Source organism: Amblyraja radiata, chromosome 1 (assembly GCF_010909765.2).
Source record: "Amblyraja radiata isolate CabotCenter1 chromosome 1, sAmbRad1.1.pri, whole genome shotgun sequence".
Lineage (NCBI taxonomy): Eukaryota > Metazoa > Chordata > Chondrichthyes > Rajiformes > Rajidae > Amblyraja > Amblyraja radiata.
This window is the reverse complement of record NC_045956.1, coordinates 128,943,118-128,959,933: the sequence shown is the minus strand read 5'-3', so window position 1 is coordinate 128,959,933 and position 16,816 is coordinate 128,943,118. Positions and strand designations below refer to the sequence as shown.

The window sequence follows — 16,816 nt, the reverse complement described above, 5'->3', positions numbered from 1 at the left end:
TAGGAGACCAAAACTGCACACAATGCTCCAGGTGTGGCCTCACCAGTCTATGTATCTATGTACCACAACAGCAGAAGGACCTCCTTGCTCCCATACTCAACTACTCTCGTTTTGAAGGCCAACATGCTATTAGCTTTCTTCACTACTTGTTGTACCTACATGCTTACTTAGATTGTATGCCGTAAACTGTTATCCATGACAACAGTATAGAACTTTTGCAGCATGTCCTGGTTCATTTTGTGTTTCTATAAAAGACTACAATTTGAGCAACACAATAGTTATACAAAATCTCTCAGGATCCATGCACTGTCAGCATTCTCTATGAACCTGATATAAGAGTTTAGAAATACAGGGTGGAAATGCACCCTTCGGGCCACCAAGTCCACACTGACCAGTGATCACCTGCACATTAGTCCTACACACTAGGGACAATTTGCAGAAGCCAATTAACTTACAAACCCACACGACTTTAGAATGTGGGAGAAAACCGGAGCACCTGGAGATAACCCACATGGGCACAGGAAGGACGTACAAACTCTGTACAGACAGCCCCCATAGTCAGGATCGACCACTGTGCTGCCCTGATGGGACATTTTGAGATCACCAGACTTGGACTGACCCACAAAATACTCTCCAACTTGCCAATTTATCAATTTGTTTCTGTAATAAACGTACACATCTGATGTGCATTTGTTAATCAATTTGCATGAATAACATTGGATTAATTTACCCTGCATATGTATTAATTTAATCTTTAAAGCTTTTTTTAAGTTTATATAATCTGTTTTAATTTTCAAGCCTATTGCTATTTTAAAATGTTGACAGCAGAAATAGATTTTTTTAAATACACAAAGTGCAGTAGAAATTCAGAGGGTCAGGTAGCATCTCTGGAGTAAATTAATAGTTAGTTTTCCCAACCGGGACCCATGAGAGATGCTGCCTTATATGCTAAGTTACTCCAGCGCTTTATGTCTTTTTGTTTGTAAACCTGCACCTGCAGTCCCTTGTGTCCAGAAATTGATTTAAGCCTGACCAACAGCATTCTAACTGGATCCAAAATGATGACAAATGGCCAAATAAATTGTCAAAGACAAAACCCTCTCGGGGAACCATGCACTGCCAATATCCCCCTGCAATGAATGCAATATTTACCAATGCCAAAAGCTACTCTTTTATATCTGTTAGTATTTTGCTATAACTATACATTTGATCAAGTGTAAATTAAACTGCTACTCGGATTGTGATGTCCCCAAGTCCTATTAGTGAGTTTTCTTGGTCTGTTTACACAAAAACATGCAGTAAGTAAGAAGCAATAAAGGTGGTGGACTTGTGGAATTCTTTGCCAAGTCAATGCATATGTTTAAGGCAGAGATCGATAAATTCTTGATTAGTACGCGTGTCAGGGGTTATGGAGAGAAGGCAGGGGAATGGGATTGTAGGGCAGTGATTGATCAGCCATGATTGAATGGCAGAGTAGGCGTGATGGGGCGAATGGCCTAGTTCTACTCCTTTCACATGAATTTATTTAAAATATATTAATCTGCATAAATGCTTTTGTAAGAGAGGTGAATAAAATAAATTCAGTTTCATCCATGATGTGGAACACAATAAAGTTACAAGACTATTTGCTGCTGATGATTTCTTGTGGTCTCTATTGGAAAATCTGCTGCAGTTAGAATCGCTGTTGGCTTTGATATCTCAATGTTTATATAAACTGTGAACGCTGTCTGGATTCATTCTTTGGCATGACCACAATGGATAGCCTTTTTTGCTTGTGTGAGTAACCACCTACAGAACAGAAGAAAAAAATAGATGAAGGAGATGATTAATGTTTTACAAAAATTGTAAAGTATGTTGACTTCACATTCTTTTTTTCAGACATGTGGACCACTTTATTCTTACAAGTGTGGCGGCCTATATTATACAGTCGGTGCCTGTTCGAACGTAAGCTCCACTTTTCAAGTTGTAAACACCATAGCGCCTACAGTCAGAGGTATGCGGCAAAGAGTACAATTCTGTATGGTTTCAAAGCCAATTGAGTCCACACAGACATAATGTTAAAGTGAACATACTGTATATGGAGGATTCGGTCAACAGAATTACCAAATTAGGGAAACTAAAACAGTCTCAATATTCAGAACCAGATGCAAATCCCAGACTGCTTGATCATTTTTGTGAAACATTTTCCATAATGGGTATTGCTAGAAAATGTATTATGACATGAAAAGGGTGGTTTTCTCACGATAGCATGCCAAACAACGTCAGACTTCTGCTTTTACATTTTACTTATTGCTTGTAATTATCAAAATATTAATATTATTAACATTTACACTTTGACATAAACAGCCCCTAAGACTGGAGTAAGGCTGGCTCCCATTTCAGTTTCATGGGTTCTGAGAATGCCAATAAAGCCAATATGAAAATCAGAGACTCATCCCAGATGAGCAGGAAGGTGCTAGACAGGACAGGTAGGTGGGTAGTTTACGGGTGATGTGCTCCTCCTGTCATTTGCACAAGTTCTCCATACCATCCCAAATACTCCTCTGCACTCTGCGATAATGGGTGAGTGGTTCTCAGGGGAAAGATGCCAGTGGGTAGATGGAATTGCTGTACCACAGCTCAAATGACCTAGGTTTTGAAATTAGTCCACAAATGGATCCATACCTTGATTTTGACCTTGGGTGTGGGCAGTGGGGAGTTTGTACATTCTCTCTCTAACAGATTACCTCCTGGGTGCACTGATTACCAGTCATATCCCTGAGATATGTAGAAGTGCTTGCTGTCTGCAGTAATTTAGCCCTGAAGTAGAAGGGTGGCAGGAAATGTCAGGAGATCTTGTTAGGAGTGAGAAAGAGAATACAATAGACAATAGGTACAGGAGTAGGCCATTCAGCCCTTCGAGCCAACACCGCCATTCACTGGGATCAGGGCTGATCATCCACAATCAGTACCCCATTCCTGCCTTCTCCCAATATCCCTTGACTCCGCTATCTTTAAGAGCCATATCTAACTCTATCTAACTCTCTCTTGAAAGCATCCAGAGTATCGGCCTCCACTGCCTTCTGAGGCAGAGAATTCCACTGATTCACAACTCTCTGGGTGAAAACGTTTTTCCTCATCTCCGTTCTAAATGGCCTACCCCTTATTCTTAAACTGTCTCCCTGGTTCTGGCCTCCCCCAACATCGGGAACATGTTTCCTACCTCTAGCGTATCCAATCCCTTAATAATATTATATGTTTAAATAAGATCTCCTCTCATCCTTCTAAATTCCAGAGTATACATAGAAACATAGAAAATAGGTGCAGGAGTAAGCCATTCAGCCCTTCGAGCCTACACCGCCATTCAATATGATCATGGCTGATCATCCAACTCAGTATCCCGTACCTGCCTTCTCTCCATACCCCCTGATCCCTTTACCACAAGGGCCACATCTAATTCCCTCTTAAATATAGAGCCCAGTCGCTCCATTCTTTCAACATATGACAGTCCCGCCATCCCGGGAATTAACCTTGTGAACCGAGGCTGCACTCCCTCAATAGCAAGAATGTCCTTTCTTAAATTTGGAGACCAAAACTGCACACAATACTCCAGGTGTGGTCTCACCAGGGCCATGTACAACTGCAGAAGGACCTCTTTGCTCCTATACTCAACTCCTCGGGCAAACCAGGTGGGGGAGACGGTTTAGTCGCCGACTATCTGACCATGGAACAGGTAGCACGGATTACATGGTACCTGTGGCAGGGAGAGGCTAGAGCCCCTGTCCCACTTTCACGACCTAATTGGCGACCTCTGCCGAGTTTGCCCTTGACTCATACTCGCAGCATGGTCACCACAAGGTCGTAGGAGGTCTTTGTAACTCTTCCTCATGCTCATGAGTGGTCTCCGCGTACTCGTGGCCTCAAGTAGGCCGCGGCGTTTTTTCCAGCCAGATAAAAAATTTCCTCAAGTAAAAAAAAGGTCGGCATGGAACAAATTGATACTTTTTACTCGTAGGTAGTCGTAGTAGGCCGTGATGGTGGTCGTAGATTGTCGTAGGTAGTCGTAGGTCGGTAACTGGCCCGGAAAAAAAAATGCAAACATGACATCATTTTATCATGTGATCATTTTCCACTCTTAGCAAGTCGTAGTTGGTCTTGGGTGTAGAAGACTGAGGTCAAGGGGGGTCGTAGGGGGTTGTAGACATAGTCGTAGGGGGTCGAAGACATAGTCGTAGGAGGTCGAAGACATAGTCGTAGGAGGTCTTTTACTTCAGCGAGTCAACACAACCTTGACATTTTTTTCAACTCGTCTAGGGTCTTCTAAACTCGTGGATTAGGTCGTCCAAGTGGGACAGGCCCTTAACTGGTCTATAATTCCCTGTTTTCTCTCTCCCTCCTTTCTTAAAAAGTGGGATTGGAATACCCTACCAGCCAGCATCAGAGATCTCCAAAACATCAACACATACAAAGATGCAACTCCAAAAGCATCTCCAACCCGACTAGCACGTCCACCACCACATCATAGTGCTGAAAAATGCTCTTGAGCTTTTCAGCATATTACATCCAGATCCAGATCCAGATCCAGGATAACATTTGCTCCCCTCCAATCCACAGTAACTGATCCTGAATCAGTACAATAGAACTTTATTTATCCCAGGTGGGAAATTGATCAAATAGGGAATAGGATAAAAGGAATTAAATGAGAGACCAGGACTAATGAGAATGCTCTGAAAGCAAGCGCAGAGAGAACGGATTAAACTACCTCCTTCAATATTGTAAAAACATAGGCTAAAAATTATTCAGAGTCTTTGAGCATATCCTTAAATGTTTATTTGTCTATCTGCTATGTTTCTTGCCATGACAGAGTTCATAACCGTATACTTGTTCCAGGTGTCTGGTGTTAGGCATGCAAAGAATACTACCCCACCTAGCTGGCTGAGGGTAACTCAGGCTTCAGTATCAGAATTAGTTTAGTTTATTGTAACATGTATCGAGGTACAGTGGAAAGTTTTTTGATGCGTGCTGTCCAGTCAACAATCACGCTGTCCATGATTACAATCAAGCCATTCCCCAGTGTACAGGACGGTGTACATGATAAAGGGAATAACGTTTAGTGCAAGATAAAGATCAGAAAAGTCCAATTAAAGTTAGTTTGAGGATCTCCAATGAGGTGCATCGTAGGTCAGGACCACTCTCTCGTTGGTGTTAGGATGATGGTTCAGGTGCCTGATAACAGCTGGGAAGAGACTGTTACTGAATCTGGAGGTATGCATTTTCACGCATCTGTATCTCTTGCCGGATAGGAGCGGGGTGAAGAGGGAGTGTCCAGAGTGAGACTCATTCTTGATTATACTCGTCCTTGAATATACAGGTACTATCCAATTCATGGTTCTTTAAGAAAATTGTTGAAACAATCTGATTAAGGGCAATTTGTTTCTCTCCTCAATGAATGAGAACCTACTTTTTGGGAATTACTAGATTTGATTTTAGGGAATTGGGAAAGGCAAGTGACCAAAATGTCAATGGGCGAGCCTTTTGGGACCAGCGGCCATAGTCTACTCGCTTTAAAATAGTTACAGATCAGGACAGGGCAGGTCCATAAGTTAAAGTTCTAAACTTGGCCAAGGCAAACTTGTTGGTATCAGACAAAAGATGGTTGGGGTTGGATTTTGCAGGTAAAAGCAGCAATTAAAGGAACCAATTCACTACTATCTGGTCAAAGTGTATCAGAGATTATCCTTTCAGCTGATTCTTTTTTTGGAATGATGTAAGCATTTATTGAAAGAGGGTGTCATTTAAGGTTACCAAGAAATGACCTGATTACTGTACATTGATTACAGTAAAACCCATTCAGTTTTCTTATGCCCCATGGAGAGGAAATCTCCTGCCATTACCTTATCCAGCTGTATGTGACTCCAGGCCACAGTAAAGAAATGGCCTGTTAAAACACCAAAAAGGTGACTTGACTCCAGATTACATTGGACCATAAGCATGGAGGATAATGTTGGCTTTGTTAGTGGTGCATGCACTGAATAGATTTTAAATAATCTAGTTTTCTCCGCAAATTCTGTAACTTTTCAGTTTTCGTTCTATACTATAAAAGTGGATATTGCCAGCAATGCTGCATCTCATCAAAAATACTTTTTAAGGTTCTTTCCGTAAATGTGTTGACTCCCCCATACCACACATTTGTGAGAGGACTATAATTCTTACTGTCAGGGAGATTTAACTTGCAATTAAACCTTTGTAAAAAAAAACAGATGGTTCCACAACTAGTATATTAAGATTTCTACTTGATGCAGACCTTTATGGTTCTAGTTGCTGGCATAAATACCAATTTGGAACAGTTTGAAGTCATAATCTGGGAGAGGATACCCAACCAAGCAATATCTCTGATATTTTGGAGGGGTAGAACCTCAACAGTTTTCAGGGCTGCACAGTAGCTTCGCAATAGAGCTGTTGCCTTACAGTGCCAGAGACCCGGGTTCGATCCTGACTCTGCGTGTTGTCTGTACGGAGTTTGTACATTCTCCCTGTGACCTCATGGGTTTCTCCGAGTGCTCCGGTTTCCTCATACACACCAGAAATGTACAGGTTTGTAGGTTAATTGTCTTCAGTAAAATTGTAAATTGTCCTTAGTGTGTAGGATAGTGTTAGTGTGCGGGGTGATCACTGTTCAGCGCGGACTCGGTGGGCTGAAGGGCCTGTTTCCACGCTGTATCTCTATAGACTCAAGTTTTCAACTTCATTCAATCAAAGAAAACAGACTGATGTAGCTGCTAACTGAGCAATATATAATAATTCTCCCTTGAGAGAAAATGTGACATATTTCTCCACTTAGTGTAGTTCATGAACTGAATGGAGCTCTGAATATGACATGCCACTGGCCTGTGGTTTCCGGTAACATAATGCTTTCAAGCTGTTGGTTTAACAAAACTCTCAGCATCACATATGCCTCCTTACAAACTTATATCTCTGTTATTTATTTTAAAAAAATTCCACCAACAAATCTATTATGTTGTTATAGATATTGACCAGAGAAATATTGATTCTGCCCTATGCATTTACATGGATATAAACAATCAAAATGTTTTGCTTTTCAACGCTTTCAAAGCTGCATTACAATTAGTGCTCTGTTGTACACTTTACAAGGACCCACTCACACAAGCATTTTATCTGTTTATTAGTTGACATCAAGACCAGAGCAAATGTTGTCATACCATCTATTATCAATCAAAATAATCTTATGTTCCAAAAGTTGAGGACTCAACATTTTTATTTGCTTTTCCTGCAGGAGTTCATTATACGTTCACATTAATTTATCCCATGTACTTCCTTAATTAATTTTAAAGAATTATTATCTGAAATGTAAAATAAATACAAAAAAACTTAGTATCAGCACCTGAAGTATAATAAAAGAGCATTCGGAAATGAACCCACAGTTCATATGCAAACACAGTGAGAAATTGTGGATGTAAATGTAAGCAAAGCACTGTAATGTGAGCAAAGAATAAAACACAGGGTTAACTTTAATCCCAGGCACCTAGTGGACAGTGGGTAGGAATTATGATCTTGCAACTACCTCAGAGCTCCAGGTACAAGGCACAAGTCATTTAAAGGCTCTAATTACAAATTCCTGCATGGTGTTATTCTGGTTTATTTGTTGGTGAAGGAGGTTTCTGAGGCATGGAAGAATTAATTCCCCTTGTGGGGCAGAGATGTAGCATAGGTTGCTGACACTGAGTGCAGCATATTTATTGGATCAGGTGGGATATTCCTTGGATTCTTAATGCAGTGCTAAACCTGCATTTCAAGCTTTGATGATTAAGCAACTTATTGGCAGCCAACATTGTGCCTATCATTGCTTCAAAATGTTGGCTGGAACTTTGTACCAATTTGATTATAATTAAATATATTCTGAAGCCCCCAATCACAACTGTGGCTTGTGGAGATCAAGTAAGCAATAAGCAGAAAGGGATAATAAATGAACCACTATAACTTCAAGAGCGCCTTTCCTCTATTCCTATAAAGGAGTTGGAACGAAAATCACTAGGATGTAGAAATATGGAACTGTATTGTATTGTAAATGTAATTAATTTATTAGCCAAGTATGTAAAAACATACAAGGAATTTGATTTGCCAAAGTCTGGCAAGTAATAGATGGATAGGGGTGAGAGGATGTTTTGATTGGCAGATGATTGGACAAAGATCGAGATGAAAAGACATAAGGTGTGAGATGCAACGATTGAACAATTGTGAATTACGGTGGCTAGTGAAAGGAATGTTGGGGAGAAATACATGCAAGTTCAGCTGATGCACAGGACGGTGTGGGGGCAGGATAGAAGGAGGAGGGGGTGGTTTTGTAGTTAACTAAATTGTTCATACTCTGGATTGTATGATACCCAAGCAGAATATGAGGTGTTGTTCCTCCAGTTTGCATGTGGCCTCATTCTGGCAATGGAGGAAGCGCAGGACCGAAAAGGCAGCATGGGAAGGGGAGTTCACGTTATAGGAATAGAATTAGGCCATTCGGCCCATCGTGTCTACCCGGCCATTCAATCATGGCTGATCTCTGCCTCCTAATCTCATTTTCCTGCCTTCCCCCCATAACCCTTGACACACGTTCTAATCAAGAATTTCTCAATCTCTGCCTTAAAAATATCGACTGACAGCCTCCACAGCAATGTAATGCAAGAAGTTCATTGTCCTATCTGGGACACATGACAATAAACTCTCTTGACTTGACTTGTCTTGACACAGCCCTCTGTGGCAATGAGTTCCTCAGATTAACTACCCTCTGACTAAAGTTCTTCCTCACCTCCTTTCTAAAAGAGCGCCCTTTGATTTTGAGGCTATGACTGGTCCTAGAAGGAGGAGGTGTGGTGCCACCGGCAGTAGCTACCTCACCAACAATCTGTCTGTCCTTTCTTCTTTTTGCTATTTTAAGTATGTATTAAAAGTATGTTTTAGTGTTCCTTGGTTTGTTTTATGTGGGGGGGGACTTTTTTTCAATCTGTTACCTTGGAGATGCAATTATTTACCGTATTGTATCTCCATCTGCACTGCGGCCTAACATCGTGGAGTTGGCGGCCTTTCCTGGAGACCGACATGGGCACCAAGCCGCGGGAGTCTGCGGGACTTTAACATCGCGGAGCTTGCGATCCCTTTGCCGGGGATTGAGGTTCCAACCGCGGGGCCTGTGGACTTTAACATCGTGAAGCCCGCGGTCTCTGGTAAGAAGAGGCCGCCTCGGGAGCTCCATGCCGCAGAGCGAGTTTCAACCGCCCCGACACGGGAGATTTCGAACACCCCAATGGGGGCTTCGATCGTCAGCTGCAGATGGTCTGACTGCCCCGACTGCGGGAGAACAAGAGGAAGCAGATCGTACTTTATTGCCTTCCATCACAGTGAGGAATGTGGAATCCACTGCGATGGATGTTTATGTTATCTAAATGGTGGCCGACTAGGAAAAGGGGAGATGCAGCGAGACCTGGGTGTCATGGTACACCAGTCATTGAAAGTGGGCATGCAGGTGCAGCAGGCAGTGAAGAAAGCGAATGGTATGTTAGCTTTCATAGCAAAAGGATTTGAGTATAGGAGCAGGGAGGTTCTACTGCAGTTGTACAGGGTCTTGGTGAGACCACACCTGGAGTATTGCGTACAGTTTTGGTCTCCAAATCTGAGGAAGGACATTATTGCCATAGAGGGAGTGCAGAGAAGGTTCACCAGACTGATTCCTGGGATGTCAGGACTGTCTTATGAAGAAAAACTGGATAGACTTGGTTTATACTCTCTAGAATTTAGGAGATTGAGAGGGGATCTTATAGAAACTTACAAAATTCTTAAGGGGTTGGACAGGCTAGATGCAGGAAGATTGCTCCCGATGTTGGGGAAGTCCAGGACAAGGGGTCACAGCTTAAGGATAAGGGGGAAATCCTTTAAAACCGAGATGAGAAGAACTTTTTTCACACAGAGAGTGGTGAATCTCTGGAACTCCCTGCCACAGAGGGTAGTCGAGGCCAGTTCATTGGCTATATTTAAGAGGGAGTTAGATGTGGTCCTTGTGGCTAAGGGGATCAGAGGGTATGGAGAGAAGGCAGGTACGGGATACTGAGTTGGATGATCAGCCATGATCATATTGAATGGCGGTGCAGGCTCGAAGGGCCGAATGGCCTACTCCTGCACCTAATTTCTATGTTTCTATGTTTCTATGTTAACTTTTATTTTATGTGGTTTTGTGTCTTGTTACTTTTCACTTAGTATGGCTGTATGGTCATTCAAATTTCACTGTACCTTAATTGTTACATGTGACAATAAACTGACCTTGAAACCTTGACTCTCGCACCAGTGGAAACATCCTTTCCACATCCACTCTAACTATGCCTTTCATTATTCTGTCAGTTTGAATGAGATCCCCCTTAAACCTTCTAAACTCCAGTGAGTAGAGGCCCAGTGCTGTCAAATGGTCATCATATGCTAACCCACTCATTCCTGGAATCATTCTTGTAAACCTCCTCTGCCTCTCCTGAGCCAGCATATCCTTCCTCAGATATGGGGCTCAAATTTGCTCACAGTATTCCAAGGGTCAACAAGTGAGAGATTTCACCTTGGATTTTTTTTCCATCAGGAACAGTCTAACTGGAAAATAATCTTAATAATTCAAGTATTATTGTGTGCTTGTGTTAGTTAATAGCTGCCCTAGTATTCAATGGAGAATAGCATGGATCCCCAATTACAAAGGTAACTGCTCGCACTGTGCCTGCACTCGCTGGAGGGGAGACCTCCTTGAAACACATAGTATAGTGAAAGGCTTGGCTAGAGTGGATGTGGAGAGGATGTTTCCACTTGTGGATGAGTCTAGGACCAGAGGTCATAGCCTCAGAATTAAAGGACATTCTTTTCGGAAGGAGATGAGGAGAGATTTCTTTAGTCCGAGGGTGGCGAATCTGTGGAATTGTTTGGCACAGAAGGCTGTAGAGGCCAAGTCAGCGGATATATCTAAGGCAGAGATAGATAGATTCTTGATTAGTACAGGTGTCAGGGGTTATGGTGAGAAGGCAGGAGAATGGGGTTAGGAGGGAGAGATAGATCAGCCATGATTGAATGGCAGAGTGGACTTGATGCGCCGAATGGCCTAATTCTCCTATCACTTTTGATCTTATGTTCTTATGAACTTGAATATCATGAGCGGAGATGGGTAAATTTGTGGAATTTCTTACTTTGCAAGCTCTCTTCAGGACATATGAAAATAAAACACATGACTCTTAAAAACACCAGACATGCAAAGCATACTTCTTTTGTTACAGTGTTGAGCGATGGCTTCCTGGATATGCAGACAGAATATTACATGACAAACAGGCATGTTCTGAATTGTGTATTAAGTGGTAGGATATCTCTTTAACAATGACAGGACATGGCCAGTTAATGACTTCCCTGATCCCTCATCTCATCATGGTGATGTGGATTAACATAAACATTCATCTATTGTCCTCCTCTGCACAGTTATAATGGTTCAGAATGCCTCACACCCAATGACTGGTTTCATTGGCCTTTGAGTATCAGTAAAAGTTAAATTATGAAGTTTTTTTATGAAGCCTGTTTCACATTTTAATTAATTCCTGCTACCCACATAATTCTACAACTCCTGAATGATCTCTAACAGTCTGCATCTGCTGATTATTGACAAAAATGAGGATGTTAATTTAGTATTCAATTTTTATTTTGAATTTTGTGTTTATCTGTTAAATCATCCTTGAATCATTTTAGAGTAATAATTCATTGTGAATAGATTATTGCAAGTGAAAGTAGTCCTATTACAGAAATAAACTTTCTTGATTACTCTGTCAAGACATTTATCTCTGCCACAATGTAATAAATGTCAAGACTCATTGCATTGAACTAATACAAAATATCCTATACATTTGAATTGCAGTGAATGTAACTCTAAAACCAGTTTTGACAACAAATCAATATTCCCATGATTATTGATGTATCTTTCTGAAAATCTTTTTTTTTCCATCACCTTCCAAATGGCGTCTACATCCTGGTTTCTTGGTCTTCCGTCTCACTTGTATTAAATTATCATTGATTAACAGTACCACTTCTACACCTTTTCATAGCTCCCTGTCCTCCTTAAATGTCATATATTCTTTAATATCCAATATGTATATTCCTGCAGCCATGTATCTATGACTGTCACTATTTTCCACTTCTGTTTTCCACATTCATTATGCTGTAATTTGCAAACTGTATGCATATTGATATAACACTAGTCTTTTAAATATTATTTGGTGTCAACCTCTATAAAAATATGCCATGTCTGTAATTGCAGCATGCAAGTCACGACTTGACATTGTGATTGTACTTGATGGTTCCAACAGCATCTACCCTTGGTCCAGTGTTAACAATTTCCTCACCAAATTATTGGAAAAAATTGAAATTGGACGTCAGCAAACTCAGGTTAGTCAAATGCTTTCCTTGTATTTCTAAAGGTCTTGGTCATTTGTTGAGCTTTTGTTAAACTCCATAGTTTATCAACTGATGTGTCGAACAAAAGATTGTCAAATAAGGTTTGATCTTTATGAGCTTTCAATTAGCATTCTTTATTAGCATTCAAATAAGGCTTAATCTTTATTAGCATTTGAGTTACTTATACATACATGCAAACCACTGACTTCTAATAATTTCACACTTTAAAGTTCCAGTTTATCACTTCATATTTTAATTGACAAAACTTGCGGCTTGGATTCCAATACTACTTGTGTGAATGAATTCACTCTACTGAGAGGGAGTAGTCTTTTCTGAGCTTCAAACTCTGGATTGATCCAGGATTATCACTATCAATGTTTCAGACAGCTTTTCTTTTTCAGATTTTCCTTTCAATTTCTAAACAAAAAAGCCTTTGTTCTTATGATGAAACTAGACTAAGTAGGACCCGTTGAGTCTCTGCCACACAGGAGGCTTGGTCCCTCAACGCAATATTCCCCCAACTGCACAGGCACAGCTCAATTCTCCTAATCCCTAGCACTCTCTCCCCCTCCTCTTCACCCTCTTCTTTCCCCTCTCCTCCTCCCCTCCCCAATCCCTCCCTCACCTCTCCTTTCCGCTACCCTCAGTCACTCCCTCCCGCCCTCCATAACTCCTCTCCCCTCCCTACCCCCTCCTATCCCTCTATTCCCCCCTCCCTACCCCCTCCTATCCCTCTATTCCCCACCACCGCCACTCCTCACGTCCCCCTATCCCCCCACTATACATCCTCACCTCCCCCACTGCCGTCCTCTCCCTCTATTCCCCACTCCCTACCTCCCCCACTCCGCCCATCCTCTACTCCCACCTCCTCCCCCACTCTCCCTCCTCACCTCCTCCCTCTTCTTTTCACTCTCCTCCTACCTTCCTGCAATCCCTCCCTCACCTCTCCTTTTCCCTACCCTCAGTCACTCCCTCCCTCTATAACTCATCTCCCTTCCCTACTCTCCCGCCTCACCCTCTATCCCCACTCATCCCCCACACCCTCCTCCCCTCCCCAGTATTTCGGGGTTGCCACATCTCTCCTTTCTTGCGCGCCCCAGAGGAGCATCGGCCGTCGGCATGCTTAGAGCCAGGCCTCGGATCCTCGGCTCGGCCCGGAAGCACCAGCAGCTGTGGCCACGCCGGCATGTGGGCGGGAGGGGGGGTGGGTGTAGTGGGGGTAGGGAGTTCAGAGAAAAGACAGGGGAAGAGCCATTGGGGAGAGGAGGATTCATGGGGGAGGGGGACAGGAGTCAGCGAGGGGGACCAGAGGAAAAGGGGCTGGAGTTGCAGTGCATTGCGATGGCGTTTGCGACTCACAGCGGGGGCGGGACACACTCCTCCGCCGGGATCAGATTCTCCGCTTTCCGTTTGGCTACATCGCCGAGCCGGGCCGGACCGCTTCCCGTCCCTCCGAAAATTATGTCCGGTTGGAGACTTCCGCGGGCCGTCCTCAGCTCCAGTAAAGACGCAATGATGCAGGAATGGGTGGACCGTCCTGGGGAGTGACAGGAGTAGAGACCAAACCGTGCACTGCTGACCGGCAGGAGTGGAGATCGATCTGCGCACATGCGTTTTTTTACCATTTTTAAACCTCGCTAATTTTTACATTATACTGCTGATCGGAACGTAAGTTGTTGCACTCGCAGCAGAGGAGAACGGTGAATGAGCTGACGAAAAATCATAGCGCTATCACATACCGTTTTTGCGCAAATAGAAAAATCGCACAAACCGAAAGAGCACAAGATCATAGTTTGTTATGTATAGATAGATATATCCAAAGACACTGTAGGAAGCTGAAGAATAAACTGCAGGTATCCTGGCTGAGATATATGAAACATCCTCAGACACCTAGGGGCTGTAGGGTTAAGTCCAGATGACGGGACTAACATTTTGCCTCTAGTCATAGTGTCGTACAGCATGGAAACAGGCCCTTTGGCCCATTTGTTAATGCCGATCAACATGCTCCATCTAAGTTGGTCACATTTGGGAATCACGTAGCTGAACTCCAAGTTGCCTCAGAATTAAAGGACGTTGTTTTAGGAAGGAGACTTAAGAAAGGAGATGAGCAGAATTTTCTTTCTGAAGGTGGAATCTGTGGAATTCTTTGCCACAGAAGGCTGTGGAGGCCAAGTCAGTGGATATTTTTAAGGCAGAGTTTGATAGATTCTTGATTAGTACAGGTGTCAGAGGTTATGGGGAGAAGGTCTGTACTCACTAGAGTTTAGAAGGTTGAGGGGGGACCTCATTGAAACTTGCAGAATAATGAGGCATAGATAGAGTGGATGTGGAAAGGATAATTCCACTGGTGGGAGAGTCCAGGACCAGAGGGCATAAGGTCAAGGCTGGCGAATGGGGTTGGGAGGGAGTGATGGATTAGCCATGATTCGATAGCGGAGTAGACGTGATGGGCTGAATGGCCTAATTCAACTCCTGTTACTTATGACCTTATGACCTCCGACCTAGACTCTCCCACCAGTGGAAATATCCTTTCCTCTTCCACTCTATCTATGCCTTTCATTATTTTGCGAGTTTCAATGAGGTCCCGCCTCAATCTTCTAAACTCCAGTGAGTACAGCACTCCTCATATGCTAACCCACTCATTCTTGGAATCATTCGTGTAAACCACCTCTGGACCCTCTCCAGAGCCAGCACATCCTTCCTCCAATATGGGGCCCAAATTTGCTCACAGTACTCCAAAAGGGGCCTGACCAGCGCCTTAACGAGCCTCAGCATTGCATCTCTGTTTTTGTATTCCAGTCCTCTTGAGATAAATGCTCGCATTGAATTTGCCTTCTCTTACTACTGATTCGACTTGCAAATTAACTTTTTGGGAGTCCTGCAATAGCACTCCTAAGTCCCTTTGCACCTCCGATTTCTGGTCTCTCTCCATTTAGAAAATAATCTATATCTTTCTTCTTATTGCCAAAATGCATAACTCTGCTCTTTGCTACACTGAATTTAATCTGCCACTTCTCCACCCACTCTCCTATCCTGTCCAAGTCCTCTGCAGAATCTTTGCTTCCTCTACACTGCCTGCCCCATCTCCTATCTTAGCAACATCTTCAAACTTGGCCACAAAGCCTTCAATCCCCTGATCCAAATCATTAATATACAACGTGAAGGGAAGCGGCCCATGCACTGGCCCTTTTGGAACTCCACTAATCACTAGCAGCCAACCTGGAAAAGTGCCTTTTATTGCAACTATTTGCCTTTAGCCATCCAGCCAACCCACTATGCTAGCATCTTCCCTTTAATACCATGGGCTCTCATCTTCCCTAACAGCCTGACGTGTGGCACCTTACCAGAAATACAACATCTACGGCTTCATCCTCATCAATCTTTTTCATTTATTATCTTCAAAAAACTCAATCAAATTTGTAATACATCATTTCCCACATACAAAACCATGCTGACTAACCCTTATCAGCCTCTGTCTATCCAAACCATATACATCTTATCCTTCACAACATTCAGAGCAGTTAGACTCATTCTGGAACCAGTCATTGCTTGGCATCTGTGTGAATGTTACTTGCCATTTACCAGGCCTTGTCTAATATTTGCCATAGTCAACTGCATGCAGGTTTAGACTATATTTCCCAAGAAGCTGCAAATGGAGTTGAACATTACACTATCATCAGAAAGCATACCTACTTCATATCTAATGATGTAAGAAAGGTCATTGATAAAGCAGCTGAACAAGGGGATGGGCCTAATTCATTGCTCTAAAAAATTCTAGTAATTAAATCACAGACTGAGGTGATTAACTTCCAACAAATACCATCATCTTCCTTTGCAAAAGTTATATCCAACCATGATGGTGTTTTCTTCTTAATGACCATTTGAATGCAGTTTTACCAGGACTCCTATGATGCCACAGTTAATCAAATGTTGCCTCGGTGTCATGGCCCAGCACTCTCATCTCGCATCTGTAATTCAGCTCAATGTTACATTTTTAGAACTAAGTAGTCTTGCTGACATCCAAACCGGGTATAATGGAGTAAGTTATTGCTAAGTGCCAATTAGTTACAAAGTTAATGATATTTTCTATCACTTTCCTGATGATTAAGAATCAGTGGGTTAGAAAGTACTTACGCAGATTGGATTTATTCTGCTTTTTGTGGACAACACATACCTGTTTGAGTACCATGTGATTTAAGCAGCAGTGATGGCAAGATATGCTTAATGAAATAAAATAATTATAACGTCAATACATGTGTCCTGCATTAGCACAACAATAGGTGACAACATTTGCTTGCTGCTTTCTGGAACATCTCAAAGGTTTACAAGGAATTAAATGTATTTTTGGAAGTTGAATCTTCATTGTTAT

The 16,816-nt window shown here is 42.5% G+C and overlaps 1 protein-coding gene across 1 annotated transcript in view; it reads left to right on the top strand.

Moving 5' to 3' along the window:
- The window catches only part of itga1 (integrin subunit alpha 1), a 220,360-nt gene that overhangs the window by 60,116 nt on the left and 143,428 nt on the right, over positions 1–16,816 (top strand). The window contains exons 5-6 of the mRNA XM_033030915.1: positions 1,879–1,993; positions 12,311–12,438. Coding sequence (XP_032886806.1) covers positions 1,879–1,993; positions 12,311–12,438 — 243 coding nt within the window. The remainder of the gene's footprint in view (positions 1–1,878; positions 1,994–12,310; positions 12,439–16,816) is intronic.